Source organism: Typopeltis vanoorti, chromosome 4 (assembly GCF_054136105.1).
Source record: "Typopeltis vanoorti isolate ZY-2024b chromosome 4, IOZ_Tvanoo_1.0, whole genome shotgun sequence".
Lineage (NCBI taxonomy): Eukaryota > Metazoa > Arthropoda > Arachnida > Uropygi > Thelyphonidae > Typopeltis > Typopeltis vanoorti.
The window spans coordinates 12056542-12079629 of record NC_143552.1 but is presented as its reverse complement, the minus strand read 5'-3'; the positions used below and the strand labels follow the sequence as shown (position 1 = coordinate 12079629).

At 36.5% G+C, this 23088-nt stretch overlaps 1 protein-coding gene across 2 annotated transcripts in view; it reads right to left on the bottom strand.

Moving 5' to 3' along the window:
- lqfR (clathrin interactor lqfR) overlaps nucleotides 1-23088 on the bottom strand; it is a 364785-nt gene that overhangs the window by 104671 nt on the left and 237026 nt on the right. For both annotated transcript variants that reach the window (XM_090391640.1, XM_090391641.1), the window contains exon 8: nucleotides 13022-13088. In XM_090391640.1, coding sequence (XP_090247766.1) covers nucleotides 13022-13088 — 67 coding nt within the window. The remainder of the gene's footprint in view (nucleotides 1-13021; nucleotides 13089-23088) is intronic.

The window sequence follows — 23088 nt, the reverse complement described above, 5'->3', positions numbered from 1 at the left end:
ATTGATACAGTAAGATAGAAATATAAGATCTGATAATGTTGGAGTCTTGACAGGTAACAGACTGATTTGGAGGAAAATTGTAGATCAGAAGTTAGTAATGATGTAATTTTTCATGTAGTACTATCATATCCTGTACAACCCTTGAAGGTATATATAAGGAATTTGATTATGAACTTTCATATTTGTCAGTTATATTCTCTGTTCTAAATCAGCTAAATTTATCTTTACAAGGAAACATTTATTTCATACATTTTTACTATGCTAGGTAAAATAGAGGCAATGAAAATACAACTGAATAGATGGATTCAAAGAGTATATTCAGATGTTTTTTAAAGGTTTCTGAACTATTTGCAAATGATTTCAAACTACAATTTTAAATCTGATATGTGGGTTGTTTGAAAAGTTTGGTAAATTTCTAATAGATGGTGACACAATTCGTTCATTCATACCAGTGTTGGCACGTACCATCTTTTTCATGACTCCTGGCAAAATTTTAGCCATGTACAATGCGTAGTTCTCATTTGGTAAATGTTTATAATTACCATGCTTGCATTTTTCATAAAAATGGAGAAAAACGAGTTTCATGCAGTGATAAATCACTTTTATTTGAAGAAGTAGATGGCTGAACAGATCAAAAGCCTAGTTAGATGCAGTTCATGGGGACTCTGCACCAGCATTAAAGACTATTTATTTTTGGATAAATGAGTTTAAACATGGTCGTAAGTCCATTGAAGATGAAGCGTGCTCTGGATGCCCGACTGAGGTCACTACGAAGGAAATGATTGACAAAATTCATTGTATCATTATGGAAGACCACCGAGTGAAAGTGCACGAGATTGCTGAGATTGTAGGCCTCTCAACTGAACAGGTGTATAATATCCTGCACGAAAAATTGTACATGAAAAAGCCATGTGTGTAATGGGTGCCGCGATTGTTAACTGTCGATCAAAAACGCATGCGGATAGACATTTCAGTGCAGTGTTTGGAAATGTTTAATTGCAATTCGCAAGATTTTTTTGTCAATTCGTGACTGTAGGCGAAACTTGGATCCACCACTACACACCTGAGTCCAAGCAGCAGTCAAAACAGTGGATAATGCCCAGTGAAAGAGCACTGAAAAAAGTGAAGACCGTTTTGTCAGCTGGGAAGGTGATGGCCACTGATTTTTGGGATTCCCAAGGAATTATCATGATAGACTATTTGGAAAAGGGTAAGACAATAACAGGAGTCTATTATACGTCATTGTTGGACTGTTTAAAAGAAGAACTGAAGAAAAAGCAGCCAAAATTGATGCACAGAAAAGTGCTCTTTCATCAAGACAAATGCACTGTCCCACACATCGGCTGTTGCAATGGCAAAATTGCACGAATTGAGGTTTGAATTGGTTCAAAAAATCCATATTCTCCGAACTTGGCCCTGTGTGACTTCTTCTTGTTCCCAAACATAAAAATTTGGCTCGGTGGGAAAAAATTTTCTTTGAACGAAGATGTCATCAAGGCTGTCGATGATTATTCTGCACAATTTGACAAATCCTACTTTTTAGATGGGATGAAAAAATTGGAAACTCGCTGGAAAAATGCGTAGACTTCAATGGAGACTATGTTGAGAAATAAAGGTGATTTTTTCCAAAAAAAAAAAATCTGTTTAATTTATTTTTTTACCAAACTTTTCAAACAACCCTTGTAAACTACATGTAAATTCTTTAATTATATGTCATCTCCAGAGATTACCGCATTTGATGGCATATAAGACGCACCCCCTTTTGTGTCACATTTTTTAGGAAAAAAAAACTGTTTTAGATCCTCTTCCTGATTCTGCCAAGTTCTTATCATTTTCTCAGTTGGGGGTGGCCCGAAATGCCTCTATGCAGCCCTGTTTCCATGTTCTTTAGCATACGCAATCACACGTAGCTTGTATGCAATATTGTAGCAATGCCGACATTTTTCAGCCATAATTTGCCAAGAAATTTAGAGAAAATTCAACGGCAGAAATTTATCACCGTTCAGAGCAACCGCGACAACAACTGGAAAGTGTAAACGAACAGAAACACAGCTGTGATCATCGATGACAGTGCATACGCATCCACTTAACTCTATGTAACCGGAATGCTCTCACACACTGCAAGGAAGCAAGAAAGAAATCGCGTAACTCGAAACAGAGAAAATTTCCAGAAATGAAAGTAATTAGAAACTGAGTATCAGCGTATAAGACAAACTCTGTTTTTCAGACCTATTTTCAAAGAAAAATGTGCGCCTTATACACCGGCAAATACAGTAATTGAAAAGTTTGATAAATATTTTCTAAATAATGAACCTGATTGTAGAAAATTGTGGATTCAAGATCCATATAATAACTGCAAAAATTATCACCAATAGACGATAACACACTGCTGGAATTGACAAAGGATTTAAGTCTGATCTCTGTTTTCAAGAAGAAAAGTTTGGTCCAATTTTGGATACACATCTGGAGAGAATATTCCCACCTGTTTACCAATGCCATTCAAAATTTGTTGTCTTTTTTTTCTACATATTTGATTCTACTACATATTTCTTCTATAGTCTATAGATTCTTTCTATAGTTCTTCTACAGAATCTTTCTATAGATTCTACAATGGTAAATATTAAAACAAACCAACAAAATCGACTCTGAACAGACTCATGCATGCCAATAGCATTGAGTAACACAACTGAAGCAAGAATAGAATAATTAGTAGAGTGTGTTCAACAACAGAGGTCTCATTAAAATACATTTAAGTAAAGTTGATTCCTGCTTTGATTTTTTTTTTGTCATTATAATCAGTAAGTAAAACCACTATTTAAAGAAAAAGTTTAATTATTATTATTATGTTACCACAAACTAGGGGGCCACAAAAATATTTTAAGATACTTAGGGAGCTGCGACAATTAAAGGTTAAGAATCACTGCTTTAGAAGATAGAAATATAAGATCTGACAATGCTGCTGACAAGAGATAGACTAATTTGGAGAAAAACTGTTAACAAAAGATTAGTAATAAATGTAAGTACTACACATTGTGTAGTAGTACTGTCAGAGTATCCTGTTCATCTTAGGAGAACATATCAGAAAACTGATTATAAGGATGAAGAAAAGAACCTTAATTTTGATGACAAGAATATTTCTCTAAGTTTCTTTCAAATGCTGATTGTAATTGAACTACACTGCATTGTGTTATGTTAAATGATAAATTTCATTTGGATCCCAATCTGATTTAAGTGGTTGTAGCTGTTATTTGGGATTATGCCAAATCAACTAAAACTAAACTTAACTGCATGCATCTTCTGGCTAGTTTGCCTGTTAACATTGTGGGATGAAAATCATGAGTTTCAGGGAGGAAATATCCTGCTACCTCCCATTAGACTAGCTAACTCACTTGTAGTCAAAATGTTCTTTACATCCTAAATGGAATTCAAACTTAGGTCTTTTGAGCCAAAGAGTATTAATACTGAGTTCAGTTAACTGAAGCTCCTCTTAAGCAGTTGTAATAAAATTCTTAATACAGAATTGAATCCTTGTATAATATACATTTCCCTACAACAAATTTTTATAATGCTGTTACCAAGTAACTACGAAGTTTCAAAATATTCAGATTTTATTCTAGAAGCACAGAATGGTTTTAGAAAAGCACATTAACGTATAGATATATAGTTTTCTGTCTAAATTAATAATAAAATAAATTTTAAAAAATTGAGTGCAATCTAGAAACACATTACATTTTTATATTAATATACTGCAAAAAATATAAATACCACAGCATTTTAAGAGCTATTATATACACACATGAGGATAATGAAATGCAGATATAACTGAACTCTTGAACTATATCATCAGAGAAATAAACTGAAGGAGTTAGAGAGGAATATCCTATCCCCTGTCTGCAACACTATATATAAAATAATAAAATTGAAGTTTCTAATGTGATTTATTTAAACCTACACCTTTTCACAGATGATCAGGTAATAGCTGATTATGAGGATTGACTTTAGAATGTTTTTTTTAATGTAAAGAATATAGTCAAACATATCAGAATAATATATAAAAAAAAATAGGAAAAAAGGGCCTTTAAAGGTCAAGATCCAAATAGAAGTAAAACTTGCTTCTATGGATGCACTTATTTTGCATGGTTTCATATATATATATATATATATATATATAATAACCAACCATCTCCACCATCTATTCCACCAGGTGTTGGAATAGATGGTGGAGATGGTATGCATAAACAAATTGATGAAATGAGTGGAAGGAGGGTAATTATTATGGGGGATTTCAACTATGGTAACATTGATTGGAAGGAGGAGAGGACACATGTGAGGAAGGAAATGGATTTTATTCAATTATTAAGGGATAACTATCTGAAACAGCATGTAATTGAAAATACTAGGGGTGTGAGAGTGCTTGACCTGGTAATAGTATCTGAGAATTTGACTGTAATGAATATGACCATGTTGCCACCTATTGGTGAGAGTGATCATAAGGTCTTGACCTGGGAGGTGGCTAAAGGTGTAAAATTTGTGATTAAGACAGGGTATATGTGGAATTACCGTGCTGGCAAGTATGACAAGCTTAGGAGATTGCTTGGATCAGTGCCATGGCATGTACAACTGCAAGGGCTGGACGTCGATAGAGCATGGGAAGCGATCAAAGAGCATTTACAGGAGGTTATGGCTGATTGTATACCTAAGGTCCGAATAGTGAAACAAGGAGGGGTTAAATGGATGAATAACACCATTAAGCTTGAGCTGCAAAAAAAGAAACAACTATCTATGGAGGGAATTTAAAGAAAGGGGTGACCTGCAGGCACACGAACGATATAAAGTACAGGCCAGAAGGGTAACGAGTGTGGTAAAAACAGCAAAAGCCGATTATGAAAGGAAACTAGCTATGCAAGCAAAAGAGAATCCCAAACAGTTCTTTCAATATGTTGCAAGCAAGAAAAAACTGTACATGGCAAAATGATTTTAAGGAATGACGATGGTAAAGAGTTCACTAAACCAGTCGATATAGTGGAGTTACTGAGCGCGCACTTTGCAAAAGTATATCATGCAGGTGGTGACGTTGAAAAAATGAAGGAACCATTAGTTTATATGGGAATTGTGATGAATGAAGTGGAGGTGAATAGTCTATTACAGAACCTTAATGTGAATACATCTGTGGGATTGGATGGTATACCGGCACGGGTCTTGCATGAAGCGGCTAAGGAATTATCAGTGCCCTTGACCATGTTGTTTAATCTGAGTCTCAGGTCTGGCTTAGTCCCGAAGGCGTGGAAAGAGGGGAAAATAGTTCCACTGCATAAAGGAGGATCCAAGACTATGGTTGCAAATTACCGACCGATCAGCATATCAGGAGTCGTTGTCAAGGTCTTGGAGAAAGTAGTCAAGGGAAAAATACAGGAATGGATTGATGAAAATGAGATACTGTACAGAGGACAGCATGGCTTTGTGAAGGGTAGATCATGCCTCAGTAACTTGCTCAAGTTTTATAACAAGGTGACGGCTGAACTGGATAAGGGAAATGGGTTTACAGTGATACTGCTGGACCTGGCAAAGGCGTTTGACAGGATACCACATGGAATTCTAATCCGTAAACTACAACATATGGGAATGGATATAGGGTTGGTGAGATGGATAGCTGGGTGGTTGATGGAGAGATATCAAAGAGTAGTTTATTCAGGAGTAGAGTCCAAAAAACGGCCTGTGACTAGTGGTGTGCCACAGGGTTCTGTTCTTGGACCACTGCTGTTTAATCTGTTCATTAACGATATAGGGAAGGGTCTAAGTGGGACAGTTCATTTGTTCGCTGATGATGCAAAGTTGGGTAGGGCGATAGTGAATGCAGAAGATGTCAAAGTCTTGCAAGATGACTTAGATAGATTGGAGTTCTGGACTAAGGAGAATGGATGTCAATTTAATGTGACAAAATGTAAGGTTATGCATTTCGGAGTGAAAAGATTAGCAGCAGTATACCACATTGGTGGAACTGTACTCCAAGAGATTGATGAGGCCAGGGACTTGGGAGTGTTGGTGGATAGGGAGATGAAGTTTAGGGGGCACATTGCGAAAGTAGCTAAATCAGCTCATCAACTCACTTGGTTGTTGAAAAATACCTTGACGAGCAGAGAAAAACAAGTTATTGTTCCTCTGTACCGAGCCTTGATAAGACCTCATCTCGACTACTGTGCCCAGATTTGGTCACCTCGGTTCCTTCTTGATGGGGAGGAGGTTGAGAGGATCCAGAGGCGAGTGACTAAGATGATAGCAGGTCTATGGAATGAACCATATGAGAACAGGTTGAAGATTTGTGGGTTGCAGAAACTAGTTGATAGGCGAAAAAGGGGAGATATGATTGAGACATTCAAATTGCTAAAGGGATTCTATAGGATTAATTCAGATGATATTTTTGAGATGAGGACTGGTGGTGGGAGAACTAGGGGACACCCATGGAAGCTGGGCAAGAGCGTGGTTAGCAGGGGTGTTAGAGCTGGGTTCTTTACTTTTAGAGTGGTAAATGAGTGGAATAAGCTGCCAGAGTCTGTTGTGGGTGCTATGACAGTGAGCGAGTTCAAGGCAAGGTATGATAGATACTGTGAGAATGTTGAACAGCTGTGTGAACATGATGTTTAGGGCCTCCCTCGATGAGTCTAAGGACTCCTGGAGTAGCCCGTGGTAATAATAATAATAATTACGTGCAGGGCGCAAACTTGACTTATTTGTCTGTTTGCTTACTTGGGAAATGGAGTAAAACCAGGTTTAAAATAGCTTGGTATCTTTAACATACATATATATATATAAAACATGTAATAAATTCTGTGGTTAGGGTTTAACCACAGTTTATTACACATGTTCTTTTTGGCAAAGACTACATTAAATTTTATAATACACTGACTATACCAATACTACTTTATAAAGTGAAATTTTGAAGAAAAAAAAAAGATAAAGATTAATAAGAGCAGAAATGAAGAAAGAATGAATGCATTAAATGAAGAACCAGTAACAAAGAAAATAAAGAAATAAAATGATTGTCCAAAAAAGTTCAATATCAACTGCTAAGAAAAACAAGACTGATTATGATATTATCTTGGTAACAGATAGCTTTTGAGGCTGCAACAGACAATAACAGGCCTAAATCCTTGAAACATGTCATGACAATAATGATAAACTAACTTTACATTTCAAAGCAACTAACAATACCTATTTAAATTAAGGAGATATTAAATCCCACATTGTTTTAAATTTACCACCTTTGCTGTGAGTTGCCCGAGTTTATATTACGTACTAGGACTATTTGCATTAGCTCACTTTTATAGTTTATTATACTATATTCAGCTTGAAACTATCTGATTCCAATCTCTGAGTTTCTTATTCGGTTTTAAAACAATGTGGGATTTAATATCCCCTTAATTTAAATAATGTTTATATCACCGAAATGAAGCCTATTGGCTCTTTATATTTAAGTAACTTAATACCATTTCAGATGTTCTAGCAGTAGTATGAGAAAATTCTATTCAGATCTACAGAAGTGGCAATTACATTGTGAAGTGGTACTGATGGGTTTGAAAAAGTGCAGTAGACCAGGAACTACTCCAATTTCCTCATACATTGCTTGGAAAGAAGTCAACAGACATCCCAATGGGCAAAGTACATTGTGGCAAATTGTTGCCAAACTGGGGAATCCTAGGTCAGCAATCAGAGATACCATACTAAGATGGAAGTGCAGGAATCTTGGTATCTTGGTGAGTGTGGTGGATAACCCACCACACTCACCAAGTGACCATAGGTGCTACTAAGGATAATATGTAAAAACTGTCATTCGTCAGCCGACACATGTGGAGTTTCCAGGCATCGATTGGAACACAAATTTGCACAAAAACATTCAGAACTGAGGCTCACAACATGGGTTTCTATTGTAGGACTGCAATATGCAAGTTGTACATTACCTGAACCAACATGCAGCATTGTCTTCAGTGGTGCAAAAAGCCTGTACAGTGGGAAGTGGAAGCTTAAAAAGCTGTGTTATGGAGTAATGAATCATGCTACATCCTCTACGGAGCAGATGGATGTGTGGCAGATGCACATGAACAACTCTTACCAGAGTGCATAACCCCAACTAAAATTCAGAGGGGGTGGTGTGATGGTAAAGTTCTGTTTTTCCTAGTTTGGCCTCAGATCTCTGTGGTGGCATGAACACTGAGCTCCAAGAGGTATCTGAACATTCTGGATAATGCAATGCTTCCTACAAGGATTATTTATATTGAAGGAGTCTGAAAGAAGCATCCTACACAATGCCTGTTTGTTGCCTATCTGTTCGGCAAATTGTTGCCAAACTGGGCCATCCTAGGTCAGCAATCAGAGATAACATACTAAAATGGAAGTGCAGGAATCAACTGAGAGTGCTACCCAGTGGATAACCCACCACACTCACCAAAAGTGACCATAGGGTACTACGAAGGATAATATGTAAAAACTGTCATTCGTCAGCTGACACATGTGGAGTACCAGGCATCGACTGGAACACAAATTTGCACAAAAACATTTTACATATTACATGTTCCATAAAACATTTTTACCTATTATCCTTCATAGCACCCTATGGTCACTTTCGGTGAGTGTGGTGGTTATTCACTGGGTAGCACTCTCAGTTGATTCCTGTACTTCCATCTTAGTATGGCATTTCTACAGAACTGACCTTTGTCTCTTACATCAAGACAGTGTACCATGTCATAAGGCTGCTGCTGTAACTGCATGGTTTGTGGATAGGAACATCACACTAGACTGGCCTCCAGAGAGCCCTGATCTCAACCCTACTGAACATCTGTGGAATGAACTGGAGCATTGGATGAGGTCAAGGTACATCCACCCCACAACAGTCCAGGATTCATTACATGTCTACAGAAAGAATGGTCCAAAATTCCCATTGATTGGCATTGTACACTTGTGGAAACTATACCCTGTAGGATTGTTGCAGTCATCGCAGTGAAAGGAAGTCTTACATCTTATTAAGTTGAATGTCATTGCTGTCTGTTCCTCACACTATGGTGTCCATTGACTTCTTTATCAATGCAGTTTTGCATTGATAAAGAGAATGCCAATCTTTATTGGAGATTTGGTGATTTTGAATCAATTCAACTCATTGCAGCATTATAAAGTATAGAAGGCTATATTATAAAACAGTACCCAGTACTTTTTTTCCCCCTTTTGAAATGCAAAGCCATAATTTATAAAGGAAATACTGATTAACTGATGGTAAGAAGCTTTCTCAAATTTGGTTAAATTGAGCTTCCATATTTTCTCCTCATACATAAGTAAACATACAGAGGTCTGTATCTTCAATATTTGACTACTTATAAAGTTACCTCACATGAGGCTATTCTTTGCATCCCATAATGCATTGCAATTTCCTTTTAAAGGAAATATATAATGCCATTATGGCAAAAGTCCCCATCCATAATGGTTTTGACTTTTGTGATATCATCAGGAGCTACACATGGATACTAAGAACTCTCTCGGTAGTAAATGCCACATTTCTCAGTATGCATCGAATCTCTTGAGTGGGCGAAACTAGTCCACTCAAGAGACTGGATGCATACATCAAAATAAATTTTAAGCAAAGTATATCACCTTCAAGTACGTTGTGCTAGACAAGAAATTAGATTCTATATTTCATTCAGATTTTACCCAACTACACTAGTAGCTTACTCAAGAAGAAACTTCACACACAAACTTACGTTTGTATGTGAAATATAAGATCCATCATCATCAAATTCCTGACATGTACCATCATGGGGTGTACAGGATATGATAGTACTACATGAAAAATTTACATCATTGCTAACTTCCTATCTACAATTTTCCTCCAAATCAGTCTGTTACTTGTCAAGACTGCAATAATATCATTATCAGATCTTATATTTCTATCGTCTAAGGCACATTTTACCATATCAATCCACCTATATCTTGGTCTTCCTCTGGGTCATTTTCCTGCAAACCTGGCAGAGAACACTTGTTTTGCTAATCTTTCCTCACCCATTCTGTTTAAGTGACCATACCATCCGAGAGTAGTTCCACTAATGCATTCCTGGATGCCGACAATGTCAAGTTCTTTCCTAATATCCTCGTTTTAAATATGATATTGCTATTGATGCCATCTGTTCACGCCTCTAATCTTTCTCAGGACTCTCATATCTGTGGTCTCAAGTCTTTAGTCAAGTGTTTTACTTCTGACCCAGCTCTCAGATCCATAAGTTAAAAGTGGTTCGAACACTGTCTTGTATACAGCTAATTTAGTGTTCTGACTAATTTCTTTCTTATTCCATATGAATTTATTCAATTGACTTCCTACCATACTGGCTTTGTAGATTCTGTTGTCTATTTCCATATTTAATTTACCATCTTCAGTAAAAATCTTGCCTAAGTAGCTGAAATGTTTTACTTGTTCCACAGGTTCCCTGTTCACAACACAATTGACATTTTCTACAATTCTGCCTATTTTCATTATCTTTGCCTTGTTATTGCTGACATTCATACTATATCTATTACAACAGATATTCAATTTAGTCAGGGAATCTTACAGACATGTAGCGGATTTATTTAGAAGTATAACATCGTCCAGATAAAGCAAAGAGCTCACATTAACATCTCTAATTCTGATTTCATGTTTAATACCACTTTCCTTCATAATGTGATCCATATAGATAATGAATAACAGAGGGGATAATGTACATCCTTGTCTCACACCAGATTTAACATTAAACCATCTTCGTGCACTTCCTTCAATTCTAACTGCCGATTCTTCAATTCTTACAACTCAAATACAGACTAAGTATTGCTTAATATAATGCCTCATTGACACCATACAACTGTAGCGTATTGAATAGCTTCTCTCTTGGCACCTTGTCATATGCCTTTTCCAGATCGACAAAACTTACATACAGATCTTTGTTATATTCCCATGCTTTCTTAACTATTTGTCGTAAAGTGAAGATCTGATCATGACAGCCTCTATTTGGCCTGAATCCAGCTTGTTCTTCACCAAGCTTTTCTTCCACAATTCTTCTCAACCGTTTCTCAAGTTATGCTTGCATAGATCTTGTCATGAACACTCAGTAGGAAATACCTCTGTAATTCTCACATTCAGTTTTATTTTGCTTTTTATATATGGGTACTATTAGAGCTCTACTCCAATCATCGAGAATTCGTCCTTCTGTCCAGGCATTCTGAACTATGCCGTGCAGCCACTGCCAGACTTTTATACCACCATATTTCAGCATTTCTGGTCGAATATCATCTACTCCTGCTGCCTTTCCACATTTCAAGCCTTTGATAGCTTTTTCTACTTCAAGTATGGATATGTATTCCTGACTCTATGCCTGTTGAGTGTTTTTTACCACTGTGCTATCACTGCTTCTTTCATTTAGCAATTTTTCGAAGTAATTACTCCATACTTCAAGGATATAATTTTCTCTGTTTTCATGTAACCTTTATCATCTCTAACTCCTTTTACAGCACTCTTTCTTCCATTTCTAAGCTTCTTCAACAACCTCAAGAATTTTCTATGTTCTTGCCAAAGTCCCTCCCATGACTTTTGTTTAGCTAGTTTTACACACTGTTTAGCTTTCTTACATTTGTCTCTGTATTCTCTAAGAGCACAAGCTGACTTATTTGCCAGGAACTTTTGTTATACTTTTTTCTTTTCCTTCACTGCCTCTTTAACTTCCCGTGTCCACCATGAAGTTCTGATTTTTCTATCCTTGCAGACAACCTCACCACATGGCTCTCTGGCTGAATCAATCAGGGTTTTCTTCAAGGCTTGCCACTGAATCTCCAAGATTTGGTTCCTGTTCTCAAACTCTTTCATTTTTTCTTCAATAATCTTTGTGTATTTTAGTCTACAGTTCACATCTGAGTGCTGCTCAACTTTTATTCACTTTAAAACTTTCTTACATGTTATTCTTTTCAATACGAAATTCAATTTTATCCTACTCAAGACTAAATAGTGATCACTTCCAATTTCAAATCCTTTGTACACTCTGGTGTCCTGCACCAGGGAGAAAACATCACTATCAACAATGACATAGTCAATGTGACTTTTCTTATTCCTTGCCTCTTCTCTCCATGTGAATTTGTGCACATTTTTACGTTGGAACATGGTGTTAGTAATAACCAGTCCATGACCTGAGCAGAAATCCAACAGGTATTTGCCATTATTGGCTTTGTTCTTTTCTCCAAATTTTCCCAAAATATTTTTGTATGTCTGACAATCACTTCCTACTCTGCTATATAGATCCCCAACAAAGACCAACTTTTCCTTTTTCATTGTGTCAGTTGCTTTTCTAAAGCATCAAAAAATTCCTCCAATTTCCACCTTAGTATAACCTTCTGTGGGACCATAGGCACAAATAAATTTCATTGTCCAATTTCCCATTCTGATATTTGCCCACATCACTCTGCTTGAGACTGCCTGCTATTCAAGAAGATTAACCTCGCATTTTGTGTTGAATACTATGGTTACTCCTTCTTTTCCTTGATTGTCATTTAATATAAGATCATTGTCATTTAATATAAGATCCAGTAATTCGTAATATAAATATGCATATTTGTTTGAGTGCCTCCAAATTGCAGTCAGTGGTAATGATGCCTTATGGTTGAAAAGACTGAATACAGATTTCATGTTTCTTTTTTATATTCAGTAAAAATTGGACAATGAAACAGCAGAATAAATGAAAACAACTTATAAATGAAATAGATATTTTAATTATATAATATACATAATTAAATATATGAAGAAGCCATTCAGAATGTCTTATATTAAATGTGCAACATTTCATTCATTTGCAACATCAAATTACATTGCGAGTTTCTTATCAGCATTTTCTTTCATCATTTATTGTTAACAGCACTGATACAACATAAAATAAATCTAGCGAATTGTTTTAACCACAATCTCAAACTATCAAAAGCCTGAAAGCAGAAAGTCTTCTAACTCTCATTTTAGAATAAATTTTACCTGGACTGTGATGTAGGAGGAATGCTTGAAAACTGTGAAAAATCTGCAAAATCACCATTTTCTGTACCTATAATTATAGCAAAAGTATATTTAGAATGTCATTCTTATGTATTTTATATATTCCTAAGCAATTATATTAAAGAAAGAAATTACTGCAAATCATTCTGCATATCTGCACATGGGCTTCATTCAGAATCATCATATCTGAGCAAGAGAATAATACACGAAGCTTCCATTTTGGAAGCTACTTGAAATTCCAAAAATCATAACATCAAACTCTGAAAAAAGCACTAGAATTTGTGTTTAGATAATTATTTGTTGGAAAAAAGCAAATGTACAGAATTTATCAACTGTTGCAGCAAAAACTCTTAAGTTAAAATTAAAATCTGTTAACCATAAAGAATTTCTAATATCCAAAGAATAAAAATCTAATAAACCAAAATACAGTAGCTAGCTTCCAGTGAAAATGATTTAGGTTTACGAAATTCAATACTTAAAAAATGTGATCTATTATCAATTATCACTCAATTAAAAAAATTACTAATGTTAAACTATTTTACTTTTATATTATGCATAAAATATATAATACTGTACAGGGTGTTTCAAATTGAAAAACCCCTATTTCAGAGCAATCTGTAGAGAGAATCAGTACGTGAAATAACCTCAAACTTTGGTACCCTACCTATCATGTGTATCATTAGACATGTTAAGTGCAGTCTCTACACTGTTGTGTAAATTCTATGTGTTATTCCTGGCACAGGAGAGATCTTGGAATGTTACATATATTAATTAATGATTTCCAAATTGTATAGAATCAATTCTTGGTTTCTATTTTGTGCCTTGAGTGCATGACCTCAGAAGACTCCTTGAAAAATCTGTCGGAGTAATCCTCTTCTAAGTAAGGCATGGAGATGCTTGCAAATTTACTGTGTGATGTTCTTTGAGGATGTGCACCACAAGCCCACTTTTTTCTTCTATTGTTTTCAACATTGCACACATTATTTTTTAATGGATTTCAAATCTTTTCCCAATTTGACCTATGTACATCTTTCCACAAGAACACAGAATCCTGGATAGTTCAGGAGGTTTATAAAATGGAACTTTGTCTTTAGAGGAATGTAGAAAGCAGGGGCAGATATTCAGGGTTACTAGGTGTGTAGTGCTCATCCACCAAATAGCAATATCACTGATATTAAATTTTTGCATTTATTCCTGTTGAAGACCCTCCCCCCCCCACTGTTTCCAGACTTCACATGATTCCTAAAATTAAATACAATATACTAATGCTTCATGAAGAGGATACTTTTCAACACATAAACATTGCATCACATTCATGTTAATAGCCCAGGTGTGTGTTCAAAATACATACACCTCTGAGCACTTTGAAAAGATGTACAGATGGTGCAGCAGGGTGAGCTCTGAGACAATAGTACCTAGAGGCTGTGATTGGTTATTGTCAGCCAATCCAATTGAACATTGTCAGAGTTGCTGTTATTGTTTTCTGAGTTTCATTTGTTTCGTGTGTGAAGTGTGAACTGATAGTAGGCAAGTTTCATATTAATTTTTGGTTTAATTAATTAATTTAAGTCCAGAAATTAATCACAAGTTTTGTAATTAATTTCTGGGTTATTGCAGGATGGTTCATCAAAAAATAAGTTTCTTTAGTACCTTTTTTGAGTAGCCATTCTGAAAGAACGGATTAACTATGATTTGAAGTTCTTCTTTCCATCATATTTTAGTATATTTAAAGCTCTATTTTGTTAAGATTTTGATTATGCCTAATTTCTGTTGAGGGTGATGCAATAAAATAAAGCTAAACTCCTAATTAACATTGCACAGATTCGTATCCCAGAACTCATATGTAACTTAACCTTTTAAACTGACCTATTAACCCATTAAGAGTTAGGTTTTTTTTTAGTTTACAAAAAACACAAATCAATACATCAAATCAACTACTTAACTATCATAATAAAGAATTTATCGAGACACAATACACATTTTAAAATAATTACTTAACATTAAGCAAGTAACAATGGATGTTTTGACCTCTGTATTGACGTCATCATCAGAAAACATACATATGTACAATATATACAAGCTACATGCCATTGTACTATACAAAAGTAAAATGAATCTAAATGTTTGTTAATCATTTATCCTAGTCTGACTACATTAAACAATTTCTAGTCCTTTTGTATTGAGGATTTCTTCTGTCTGGGGTTGTTCTGATTGCTATATGGGTTGAAAATGGGTCCTCCACATTCTTGGAATAATTAGTCCATTTTTGTTCAGATTTCGATGATCTGAATTTTTTTCCCTCTCAATTCTGTGGCGTTTGTGTTCATCTTTTCTGATTGGGATGGTGTGTCCTATTTCCCGTATGGAAGGTAGGTTACAGGTACACTGAATTTTGTAAACCCTTGGGTGGGCAGCAAGGTATGGAAGAGGATCTTTGGAGGAGCTAAGTAAATTTCTTAGTTTTTGCCAGGGGTTTGAAGGTTGTCTTGATGTTGTATTTAAGTAGTGTTCTATTTTTTCTGAAATTCCCCTAATGCAGGGTATGGCTATGGAATTCTTATAATCTTTTTTGCTTTTATTGGCATTTTTATGGAGGATCTTGTGAACTGTTTTTTTATTGTAGCAATTTTTTTTACAAATGTTTGGTTAATGATTTCAAATTCTTGGTTAGAGCTTGTTCATTGGAGCAAATTGTTACGGCTCTGTGTTTGAAAGTGCCGATCAGTACCCTCAAACATTTGCAAAAAATGTCTGCAATAAAAAAACAGTTCACAAGATCCTCCATAAAAATGCCATTAAAAGCAAAAAAGATTACAAGAATGCCATAGCCATACCCTACATTATTATTCCAAGAATGTGGAAGACCCACAACAACCCCAGACAGAAGAAAATTTTACTGCAAAAGGACTAGAAATTGTTTAATGTAGTTCCATTGTTTTATTTTCCTCACCAGAGGTCGGGTTAGGATAAACAATTAACAAACATTTTGATTCATTTTACTTTTGTATAGTACATCGGCATGTAGCTTATATATTGTACATATGTATGTTTCCTGATGATGACCTTAATACAGAGGTCAAAATGCTGTTGTTACTTGCTTAATGTTAAATAAAGTAATTAGTCTAACGTGTGTTGTGTCTCCATAAATTTGTCATTGAGTGCTGACCACTGTGTAACCTTAAAAGAAAAAACACAAATTCTTCTTGCATCCTAAAATCAAAGACTTCTGAAGAAAACATAACTTGTCTTCATTCAAGACATTTCCATAAATTCACTTTCCATATGAAAGTAACAGCAAGCTCCACTGAATAAGCTATTAAAACCATAGCATCACTTTAGAATGAATTAACCTTCTATATGAAAGATTCAACATTCTTCTTAAAACCTTATCAATAATTCTAACACTTCAGAATAACCTTTGCCTTCTATATGAAAGAATCTGAAGAAATGACTAAAACATGCCAACAGTTAGAAATCACTTATCAGACTGAGGATCCTAAATAAAACAAACTTTACTGGACCCATTTCTACATGAGCTGGAGAACAATGAAATTCCTTGTCAGCCTTAACTGAAATAAATCCTATATGGATTAATGACTACTAAAAACTTGACACTTCTCTTTATACAGGGATATCCTCTCTCAATCTTCTATTTCCAACTTTTCCCCTAGTCCAGTCTTTGTAAATTCAAGACACAGAAGCATTTTCATTTGTTGTATTCCTTTTCTATACCACGGACAGCTGAATGCCCCTCAATGTCCGATAACGTTCTTTCCACTACTGTGCATGCTCAGAAATGCAACCATCATATGCTGTCTATTACTGCTTTCTAGCGTTGGGTTTAAAACGACAAAGTTCCTTCTTAACAGTGCAAAAAAGTTTATTTAATTACCATTTCATCATGAAAAAGCTCGAAATTATAACAGTTCATCATTTCAACGTTTTCACACTGAGGTATATTTAATCACTTCTGATAATATAGAGGCAACTTTTGCTTCACTAGCTATTGATAACATAACATAAACAAAATTATGTTTATATACAAACAGCAAGCATTACAAAACCATAATTAAGCTCATAACTAATTTTAATAAATTTAATACCTATGCAAGACCAATATCCAAAGATAAAAAAAAAATACATCTCAAAACATCTTACTTGTGACATACAAACACAATTATTAACTAACGACAAAATACCAGCATTATTATCTTCTAACTTGAATTCACTTAATATAACTTAAACTTGTGGGATATCTGAATTTTAATACAGATATCCTACAGATGATATATCTTTGCAAAGTGATCAATTCAACTATTTCATTTATGTTGGAGGTTTAATGGATTTTTTTACAACACTCAGAATGAATTAAATTAGAATTTAATACTCCTATATTTCGTCCTAGTCACTAGGACATCTACGGGGATTACAAAAACAATTAATGTAACATGTACACAAAAACTTGCAATACTAAGCCCAACCACGTGGGTGACACTAAAGTCCTATCTAGGTGGAGCGCCCTCTAAGGGCGGTAGTAGGTGGCCTGGAATGTAAGGTGGGACCTCTGGTGATGAGTGTTTCCCAAATCTTCGGAAGCTTAATGCAACCGTATTTGTTAAGATTTGGTTGGTTTCTGAGAGCTGCTGCTGCTTATAAGAAAAGTCTCTCTTTCTTGAATTTGCTGTGGTGGAGCATGGTGGTTTTCTTCCATGATACTCTGTGGGTGGTGTCCAAAACATGGTCAGCCAAGCCTGAATGGCCATAGTTGTGTTTAACGATGTACGACTTGTGTTCCTCCAGGCGGATGGATGCTGAGCTGCCTGTCTGTCCAAAGTACGCAAGCTTACAGGAACAGGGTACTTTGTAAACTCCAGGCAGAGAGAGAGGGGGGAGCTGATCTTTCGTAGAACGGATAAGGGTAGCAAGTTTGCAGTAGGGCTTGTATGCTGTGTGTAGGTTATACTTTTTAAGTATCTTGGCTATTTTTTCCGAAGTGCCTCGGATGTAGGGTATGGTGATGGCATTTTTAAATTCTTGTTGACGAGAGGGACGGGGAATGGGGGAGGAATTGATTATTTTTTTGATACTGTGTTCACTGTAGCCATTGGAGAGGAAAGTTCTGTGTATGTGGTTAAGCTCAGTAGTGAGGGCGGTTCCACTGGAACAAAGATTATGGGCTCTCTTGGTAAGGGTTTTAATGATGCCATATTGTTGTGAGGGGTGGTGGTGGGAGAGTTTGTGAATGTATCTGCCTGTGTGTGTGGGTTTTCTGTATACAGTGAAGGCAAGTGTATCATTGGGCAGGCGCGTGACTAAGGTGTCTATAGGAAGGGTAAACAATTGTTCTTTTCCTTTTCCATAGTAAACTGGATTCTTGGATGTAGGCTATTGAGATGACTGAGGAAGGAGTCTAACGTGTCTGGGCCATGGGGCCAAATGGAGAACACATCATCTACATATCTTAGCCAGATAGAAGGTTTGAGTGGGGCTGAGTCTATGGCTCGTTTTTCGAAATCTTCCATATAGAAATTGGCAAGGGGGAGTGAGAGGGGGGAACCCATGGCGGTTTCTTCTATCTGCTTGTAGATTTTGTTATTCCAAGAGAAATATCCTGAGTTGATGGCAAAGGAAAAGAGATCTAAGATGTCAGAGGGGAAAACGTTTTCTAAGAGAGATAAAGTGTCAGTTAAGGGAATATTGGTAAACAAAGAGGAGATATCAAAGCTTACCAATTTAACCTTGAACAATACAGACATATTGGTAAGCTTTGATATCTCCTCTTTGTTTACCAATATTCCCTTAACTGACACTTTATCTCTCTTAGAAAACGTTTTCCCCTCTGACATCTTAGATCTCTTTTCCTTTGCCATCAACTCAGGATATTTCTCTTGGAATAACAAAATCTACAAGCAGATAGAAGGAACCACCATGGGTTCCCCCCCTCTCACCCCCCCTTGCCAATTTCTATATGGAAGATTTCAAAAAACGAGCCATAGACTTAGCCCCATTCAAACCTTCTATCTGGCTAAGATATGTAGATGATGTGTTCTCCATTTGGCCCCATGGCCCAGACACGTTAGACTCCTTCCTCAGTCATCTCAATAGCCTACATCCAAGAATCCAGTTTACTATGGAAAAGGAAAAGAACAATTGTTTACCCTTCCTAGACACCTTAGTCACGCGCCTGCCCAATGATACACTTGCCTTTACTGTATACAGAAAACCCACACACACACAGGCAGATACATTCACAAACTCTCCCACCACCACCCCTCACAACAATATGGCATCATTAAAACCCTTACCAAGAGAGCCCACAATCTTTGTTCCAGTGGAACCGCCCTCACTACTGAGCTTAACCACATACACAGAACTTTCCTCTCCAATGGCTACAGTGAACACAGTATCAAAAAAATAATCAATTCCTCCCCCATTCCCCGTCCCTCTCGTCAACAAGAATTTAAAAATGCCATCACCATACCCTACATCCAAGGCAATTCGGAAAAAATAGCCAAAATACTTAAAAAGTATAACCTACACACAGCATACAAAGGCCTACCACAAACTTGCTACCCTTATCCGTTCTACGAAAGATCAGCTCCCCCCCTCTCTCTCTGCCTGGAGTTTACAAAGTACCCTGTTCCTGTAAGCTTGCGTACTTTGGACAGACAGGCAGATCAGCATCCATCCGCCTGGAGGAACACAAGTCGTACATCGTTAAACACAACTATGGCCATTCAGGCTTGGCTGACCATGTTTTGGACACCACCCACAGAGTATCATGGAAGAAAACCACCATGCTCCACCACAGCAAATTCAAGAAAGAGAGACTTTTCTTATAAGCAGCAGCAGCAGCTCTCAGAAACCAACCAAATCTTAACAAATACGGTTGCATTAAGCTTCCGAAGATTTGGGAAACACTCATCACCAGAGGTCCCACCTTACATTCCAGGCCACCTACTACCGCCCTTAGAGGGCGCTCCACCTAGATAGGACTTTAGTGTCACCCACGTGGTTGGGCTTAGTATTGCAAGTTTTTGTGTACATGTTACATTAATCGTTTTTGTAATCCCCGTAGATGTCCTAGTGACTAGGACGAAATATAGGAGTATTAAATTCTAATTTAATTCATTCTGAGTGTTGTAAAAAAATCCATTAAACCTCCAACATAATGTCCTCACAGTACTTAAGCCTCTACACAAGAAAAGTATTTCATTTACTTCAGTCACTTCCCTTCCATCAACATTCTACCATGGTCATTCCTCCTTTTACTTGCACATACTGAAAGAACTACTTCAGATTATCTTTGGCTCACTCAGCTAATTTCATTTTCTACTTTTTTTTTTCTCTCCTTAATTACCATATCAGTCATTCTTCTGGTCTTGCCTGTGATTTATACTGCTCATGACACTGCTGACTGCCTTTCTTTTTAAATGTCTTCAACAAGCCTTTTTTTTTTTAAAGCAACTCATGCTTAACAATGTTACTTGTCTACTCATTTCCCACTTGATTTATCCTCCCGATTATAGGTATGCATTCTGCTATCTCCTCTTTCAAACACTCCATCCTTTCCTGCACCACTAGCATCCTTCCCCTGCAGTATGTCATTCTATGGTGCTTCTCCAAGCAGTCTCCTGAATTTGGCATAATTACTTGCTCTGTATTTCTTTAGCAAAAAAATCTAGAGTTAGCTGCATCCCATGTCCTCTCTCTCTGTTTGTGAGAGCGATCATACAGTTTTGACATAGGATGTGGCTAACTCTAGATTTTTTTTGCTAAAGAAATACAGAGCAAGTAATGCAGAGCAAAGTAACCACCTGCATTATAGACAATTTCTCTGATGCAATCAAAATGTCTGGCAATCTCAATCCCCTAGCACCTTCCATTACATGCTGTCTTAAATAATTGTTATTTAATAGATGCATAAATTCCATTTCCTTTCTCCCATGTAACCTTTTTTCCTTCCAATTTAAGTCCTCCGTTAGTTGAAGTCCCCCCCCCCGGCCATAATAGTTATCTGTCCTCCATTTATTGAGTTTATTTGCTGATCCATATCCTTCGCATCATCCTTTGCATTACCTGGCCAATAATAGCAACCAACTATATATTTTGTAGTTAGCTTCTGTTTCATGCACACCAGATAGTCTTAAAATGTACTACTTACTATTTCACTGATCCCTTTGATCTGTTACTCTTTTTTGCTGCAATTAATCAGCTATCATCAGTAATACCCCTCCCCAATCTTGTTTGCTCTGTCAGCCCTGAAAATACTATATCCTCCATATTCTGTACCAATTGCTATATCACCTTCTGTCAACTATGTCTAATACCGATAATTTCTAGCCAAGAGAGCTAACTAATGCCAAAAAACTCCTCTCTCTCTCTCTCTCTCTCTGTTCCAAATGTTTCTACATTCTCATGCAGAAAACTCAGCTGCTACCATAGCCTACAACTACTCCTACACTTTGATTTTCTATCTCATGAACTAAATCCAATTTTTTCCAACCAACTACACGCACATTTGCCTTAGGCATTTACCTGCATCCCCACCTGAATCCTTCCTATTAGCTCTAGTTTCTCTGTCTTTGCATTGCTAATCTCAGACCAAACAGCAAATTTATTATCTTAATAGGCCCATTCAAATATTGATTAAATACCTTTCCCATCACACAATTCCTATAACTCCCATAAGAACGAACCATTAACCCATCAACGTCTCTTGAAAAAGTCCCTGAAGTCACACCATGCATTCCATTACCATTTAACACACCTATTGGACCTCACACTCTAAATCCTACCATCTAGTCCTCATTTCCCTGCAGAGACAAACGCTATCCTTCATTCAATTGCAATCCACCAACTCAGTCTTCCATTCTCAACAAACAGGTCTCTCTTACTTCAAATTTCTCCCAGAGATCAATATACATAAGCTCCTACTTTTTACATAACCTTTCTACCACGCTATCATAATCATTGTCCTTCTTTTCAGTTCCCTACTATTATACTTTGGAAATATACTTACAATCCTATCCGTATCACTTTTACACTTCACAGCATCTAATAATATTCTCAAATTCCATGCTGCCTCATTTACACCACTTCCCAAATTATTTGCAATTCTTCCTCTCTTCAGAGCCTCAGTCATTCAAGTAATTGTACTACCTCACCAACACTTTCAGCAGATGTTCTAATTTTACATCTTTAATAATCGAATCCTCAAACAATACTATTCTCTCTCTCTCCCCTTTTCAATTCTACTATTTTACATTTTAAATTGTTGCTACAATCAGTCACCTTTAAATTCTTATTTACTAGCACCTTTCTGTTCCAATAGTCTGCCTCTCTCCTTATTGTTTTATCTCATTCTGCACCAACATTAATTCACTCCTTAGACTCCTCAATTCCAGCAGTATGAAGCCTAGGTCTTGCACATAGTTTTCTACAGAAGCTTTTTCCCCTTCGATTAAATAAGACTGGGATGTCAGAATTGATATCTTGTATTACACATTGAGCACTTTGACTGAGTATGGATGATTCAGGTAGCAGAGAACTAAAAAGTAAAATTTGATCTCCTGATTTTCCATGAAATGACGTTCAGTGTTGACCCCGTCCAATAGCATCTTTTTTGCACCTACAGCATGTCGAGTTCCTTACTTCTTGATGGCACCTTTTTCTTAATGATTAGAGTTGCTAAGCACTCCTTTTTGGGGTCTTTTTCTTTTCCTACTGCTTAACTGTGGCAATTCTGCATCATGTTGTTTATGTTATACTGCAGTATTAAATAAGACATGGATACTAAAGTGATATCACATTCTTCATGCAGATTAATATCTGAAGCTCCCTAATATTTACATGTCTCTGTAAAACTTCTTACATTAAGACTTTCAGCAGTACTAATGAGTGTAGACAACTGGTCCTGCGAAATGCTCACTTCACCCTTGTACAGGAATTCACAACCACTTCCAGATATGCATATTTTATGTCATTGAGTATTAACAATGGGATCATAATTTGTATAGGAATTTTCCATAAATAAGCTGTTAAAGAAT